General features: G+C 40.7%; 1 protein-coding gene across 1 annotated transcript in view; it reads right to left on the reverse strand.

The window, feature by feature from the left end:
• Window positions 1-4,751: 4,751 nt before the first annotated feature.
• The window catches only part of crabp1a (cellular retinoic acid binding protein 1a), a 37,216-nt gene continuing 35,724 nt past the window's right edge, over window positions 4,752-6,243 (reverse strand). The window contains exon 4 of the mRNA XM_061893700.1: window positions 4,752-4,971. Within this exon, the coding sequence (XP_061749684.1) occupies window positions 4,921-4,971 (51 nt within the window). The 3' untranslated portion in view covers window positions 4,752-4,920. The remainder of the gene's footprint in view (window positions 4,972-6,243) is intronic.

Below are 6,243 nucleotides of genomic sequence, written 5' to 3' on the forward strand. Positions count from 1 at the left end.
ATGGACGTTGAGTGGAACTAGCATAATATTGTGGGAGTCCAGTCCATAATGGATCAAACATAATCGTGAGAGTTCAGTCCATAGTGGGGCTAGCAGGAGACCATTTCGAGGGGAGACGGGTCAGCAGTGCAGAGACGTCCCCAACCGATGCACAGGTGAGCGGTCCACCCCGGGTCCCGACTTTGGACAGCCAGCGCTTCATCCGTGGCAACTGAACATGTGCCTCCACGAAGGAATGGGGGGCAGAGCAGAAAAGAAACGGCAGATCAACTTGTTTTAAAAGAGGGGTCTATTTAAAGGCTAGTGTATACAAATGAGTTTTAAGATGAGACTTAAATGCTTCTACTGAGGTAGCATCTCGAACTGTTACCGGGAGGGCATTCCAGAGTACTGGAGCCTGAATAGAAAACGCTCTATAGCCCGCAAACTTTTTTTTGGCTGGAGCTAGACCGTGTAGTATTTTATATGTAAGTAGTACAACCTTAAAGTCACATCTTAAGTGCACAGGAAGCCAGTGCAGGAGAGCAAGTATAGTTATATACATAGGTATATAAAGGTACAGTATATACAGTATATGCGTAATATGATAAAATGTTCTTGTTCTTGTCAAAAGTCTAGCAACCGCATTTTGTACCAATTGTAATCTTTTAATGCTAGATATGGGGAGACCCGAAAACAATACGTTACAGTAATCGAGACGAGACTTAACAAACACATGAATAATGATCTCAGCGTTGCTAGTGGACAAAATGGAACAAATTTTAGCGATATTACGGAGATGAAAGAAGGGCGTTTTAGTAATACTCTTAATGTGTGACTCAAACAAGAGAGTGGGGTTGAATATAACACCCAGATTATTTACCGAGTCGCCTTGTGTAATTATTTGGTTGTCAAATGTTAAGGTAGTATTATTAAATAGGTGTCGGTGTCTAGCAGGACCAATAGTCAGCATTTCCGTTTTCTTAGCGTTGTGTTGCAAAAAGTTAGCGGACGTCCATGCAACTCAGTATTCTTCTTCCTCCAAACACGACGAGTTGAGTTTATACCAAAATGGATACATGGATGATACAGCAGAGGATTGGGAGAATGTCATGTGGTCAGATGAAACCAAAATATAACTTTTCGGTATAAACTCAACTCGTCGTGTTTGGAGGAAGAAGAATACTGAGTTGCATCCCAAGAACACCATACCTACTGCGAAGCATGGGGGTGGAAACATCATGCTTTGGGGCTGTTTTGCTGCTAAGAGGACAGGACGATTGATCCGCGTTGAGGAAAGAATGAATGGGGCCATGTATCGTGAGATTTTGAGCCAAAACCTCCTTCCATCAGTGAGAGTTTTGAATGGTTGACCAAATACTTATTTTCCACCATAATTTACAAATAAATTCTTTAAAATTCCTACAATGTGAATTCCTGGATTTTTTTTTTCACATTCTGTCTCTCACAGTTGAAGTGTACCCATGATGAAATGATCGGCACCAGCAACCCCAAAGGGAATAAGCGGTAGAAAAATGGATGGATGGGTGGATGGATGGAGAAAAACCGTACCACTTTTTATATTTTCTTTTGTTTGTTTTTCTGGACCCTTGCCTTATATGGTCGTCCTCTGTGAACCAGGAAGTAATCACTTTTCCATCCATCTTGTTAGCAATAGAAGAGACTATTTGGACTAGCTTCTTGCAGCTTTTTAACAAATAGTTTTTTTCTGTGTGCACCAAATAAAAGTTTCTATCCTAGCAGGTGTAGGCAGCACACTTAAAAGTCTGCACCCTACACAGTAAAAAAAAAAAAAAGTGTCAAAGAGGAAATCCGTCTCTTTGCTCCACGGCTGCCAGCTATTCAAATGTCTTTTCAAAAGTTGGGCCTAGCGAGAGGCTAACAGTTGGAGGAATGCGTTCCCAGTTACTCCCCCCCTCAGCCCCCACTCCCATACTCCTCTTGGATCAATGGGTGCCGCCGTTGCCGTTTGACCTGCTATCCCTGCACGGTTTCCTGCTCAAAGCTTGTGGGAAGCAAAGAAGCGGCAGAGGCGTGCGCCCGCTGAGATGTTAAATTAATGAGCGAGCGACTCAATGAGGGGATTGTTTGCTTTGGTAACCCCCTCGTTCTGCAGGGGAAGGGGGCCCCCATCTTGCCATTCGATTGCAGGGCATCGAACAGCGGATCTTCTGTGGGTACATTGCAACATCCCAATGCTAACAACACCAAGTCGCCCGCTTTAAAGCCCAAATCATTTTTAGTATTTCTTTCTTTCTTTCAATGTTTTGTACATCAAGTGCGGAAACAAAATATTTTGTTGTTTGGTTTTTATTTGTTAAAATGCCACCAATAATTAAATTACATTGATATTATTAACACAAGCGTAAAATAGAAATACGGTATAATGTAGGAATATTTAAAAAAAAAAAAATCTAATTCATTTGTTAGTTTGTTTTTTATTACAGGAATAATTTAAATTGAATAAATTATTGAATTACTTAAGAAATAAATTGTTTCCTACAGTTAGATTTTGTTTTTGAAACACATGTTAATATTATTATCATGCTTATTATATTTTATTTTTTAAAATATGTATAAACTTTTTAGTGATTATGTGGATATTTATTTAACAAAATAAAAACATTAAATCAAATAATATTTTAATAAGGAATATGTAATAAATGACATGAAAATAACTAGTGTTGTTTTTATGTATCAATTTTAAAAGCTGTTTTAACTTCTTTTTTTATCAACACAGGAGAAAAATACAAATATTTTATGGAATGGTAATGATTTAAAAAATTGTTATTTTTTTTTTTACTTAAATAGTAATTTAAATTGATGAAATTGGTGCACACAATTACATATTAATATTATTAACCTTATTAAAATGGATACATGGATGATACAGCAGAGGATTGGGGGAATGTCATGTGGTCAGATGAAACCAAAGTAGAACTTTTTGGTATAAACTCAACTCGTCGTGTTTGGAGGAAGAAGAATATCAATCAATCAATGTTTATTTATATAGCCCCAAATCACAAATGTCTCAAAGGACTGCACAAATCATTACGACTACAACATCCTCGGAAGAACCCACAAAAGGGCAAGGAAAACTCACACCCAGTGGGCAGGGAGAATTCACATCCAGTGGGACGCCAGTGACAATGCTGACTATGAGAAACCTTGGAGAGGACCTCAGATGTGGGCAACCCCCCCCCCTCTAGGGGACCGAAAGCAATGGATGTCGAGCGGGTCTAACATGATACTGTGAAAGTTCAATCCATAGTGGCTCCAAGACAGCAGCGAGAGTCCCGTCCACAGGAAACCATCTCAAGCGGATCAGCAGCGTAGAGATGTCCCCAACCGATACAGGCGAGCGGTCCATCCTGGGTCCCGACGAGCGGTCCATCCTGGGTCTCGACTCTGGACAGCCAGTATTTCATCCATGGTCATCGGACCGGACCCCCTCCACAAGGGAGGGGGGGACATAGGAGAAAGAAAAGAAGCGGCAGATCAACTGGTCTAAAAAGGAGGTCTATTTAAAGGCTAGAGTATACAGATGAGTTTTAAGGTGAGACTTAAATGCTTCTACTGAGGTAGCATCTCGAACTGTTACCGGGAGGGCATTCCAGAGTACTGGAGCCCGAACGGAAAACGCTCTATAGCCCGCAGACTTTTTTTGAGCTCTAGGAATCACTAATAAGCCGGAGTCTTTTGAACGCAGATTTCTTGCCGGGACATATGGTACAATACAATCGGCAAGATAGGCTGGAGCTAGACCGTGTAGTATTTTATACATAAGTAGTAAAACCTTAAAGTCACATCTTAAGTGCACAGGAAGCCAGTGCAGGTGAGCCAGTACAGGCGTAATATGATCAAACTTTCTTGTTCTTGTCAAAAGTCTAGCAGCCGCATTTTGTACCAACTGTAATCTTTTAATGCTAGACATGGGGAGACCCGAAAATAATACGTTACAGTAATTGAGACGAGACGTAACAAACGCATGGATAATGATCTCGGCGTCTTTAGTGGACAAAATGGAGCGAATTTTAGCGATATTACGGAGATGAAAGAAGGCCGTTTTAGTAAAGCTTTTAATGTGTGACTCAAAGGAGAGAGTTGGGTCGAAGATAATACCCAGATTTTTTACAGAGTCACCTTGTTTTATTATTTGGTTGTCAAATGTTAAAGTTGTATTATTAAATAGAGGTCGGTGTCTAGCAGGACCGATAATCAGCATTTCCGTTTTTACTGAGTTGCATCCCAAGAACACCACACCTACTGTGAAGCATGGGGGTGGAAACATCATGCTTTGGGGCTGTTTTTCTGCTAAGGGGACAGGACGATTGATCCGTGTTAAGGAAAGAATGAATGGGGCCATGTATCGTATTTTGAGCCAAAACCTCCTTCCATCAGTGAGAGGTTTGAATGGTTGACCAAATACTTATTGTCTACCATAATTTACAAATAAATTATTTAAAATTCCTACAATGTGAATTCCTGGATTTTTCCCCCACAATTTGTCTCTCACAGTTGAAGTGTAGCTATGATGAAAATTACAGACCTCTGTCATCATTTTAAGTGGGAGAACTTGCACAATCAGTGGTTGACTAAATACTTTTTTGCCCCATTGTATCTCTCTTTGGTCAATCAAGTCACACCTGCATTTTAATATTTACCTTACCCTGACTTGTTTTTTATTCACTAGACATGTCAACATTGTTAGGATTTAGTGCTACTTAGCAAAAAAAAGACGCTCTCATCTGTTTAGTTTTTTTGTCAAGATTTTATTGGTTTCTGCCGTTGAATGTTGGCGCAATAAAGAAGAGAAAGTTGACGACAGACGTGTATGGAGACTCTATTGTAGCTACTGTGCGTGTTAGCATGTCAGCTAGCAATTTATGGTGCCAGATGTGCCAACCCGGTCTGGCGGTGTCATTCCCGCACGTAAATGCGAGTGCACACCACGTCGTCTGCCCCGAAAATCTGCAACAGACAAACATGAATCCATCAGTGGAGTTTAAAACATGCAAGTGTGAAGAAAACCGAACTCTAGCACTGTCTGTTTCGTTCCATTTTGGAAGGCAGAGAATCCCAAAAAAGTGAATAAGCAATTAAAGGAAACATGCAAATTGTATGCAAATGTGTCCCACTTTACTGCGGCAGACAATCAGCCTGTTGTGTCACTGATGCTGCTATTGTCTCACTGCCTGCTTTTAGGGACACATCTATTAGCACTTGTACCACTTACTTGAGCTTGCCATGATAAATCCTTTATGCTCCTGACACCACTCATTCTGGTGCTTCACCCAACTTTGGGATTCAATCACAGGTGTGCCACAGCTGACTTAATTCGTCCCAGAAATCTGCAGAGTTGTACCTTCAACGTGGATCCGAACATGGGTCTAAACATGACTGATGACAGTGACACCAAAGAGCCAGGGTTACCCATTTTGTTGGGGTCAATGACCGTTCTCACTGGTTCTTTCCAACGGGATTTCCCCGTTTACAATCCCACTTGTGACAACAGTCATTCCAATGCCTCACCCACATCTAGAGATCTTTTTTGTGGGGTCAATGATAGTTCTCATTGGTCATTTCCGCTTTTACTTAAGATCCCACTTTTGACAACAGTCATTCCAATGCCTCACCCACATCTAGAGATCTTTTTGGGGGGTCATTGATAGTTTTCATAGGTCATTTCCACTTTTACTTAAGATCCTACTTTTGACAACAGTCATTCCAATGCTTCACCCACATCTAGAAATCTTTTTGGGAGTCAATGATAGTTTTTGTCGGTCATTTACACGTTTACTTAAGATCCCACTTGTGACAACAGTCATTCCAATGCCTCACCCACATCTAGAGATCTTTTTGGGAGTCAATGATAGTCCTCATTGGTCATTTCCACGTTTACTTAAGATCCCACTTGTGACAACAGTCATTCCAATGCCTCACCCACATCTAGAGATCTTTTTGGGAGTCAATGATAGTTCTCATTGGTCATTTCCACTTTTACTTAAGATCCTACTTTTGACAACAGTCCTTCCAATGCCTCACCCACATCTAGAGATCTTTTGGAAGAGTCAATGATAGTTCTCATTAGACATTTCCACTTTTACTTAAAATCCCACTTTTGACAACAGTCCTTCCGATGCCTCACCCACATCTAGAGATCTTTTGGGGGGCGTCAGTGATAGTTCTCATTGGTCATTTCTGCTTTTACTTAAGATCCCACTTTTGACAACAGTCCTTCCA

This window comes from Nerophis ophidion, linkage group LG03 (genome assembly GCF_033978795.1).
Source record: "Nerophis ophidion isolate RoL-2023_Sa linkage group LG03, RoL_Noph_v1.0, whole genome shotgun sequence".
NCBI classification, from domain to species: Eukaryota; Metazoa; Chordata; class Actinopteri; order Syngnathiformes; family Syngnathidae; genus Nerophis; species Nerophis ophidion.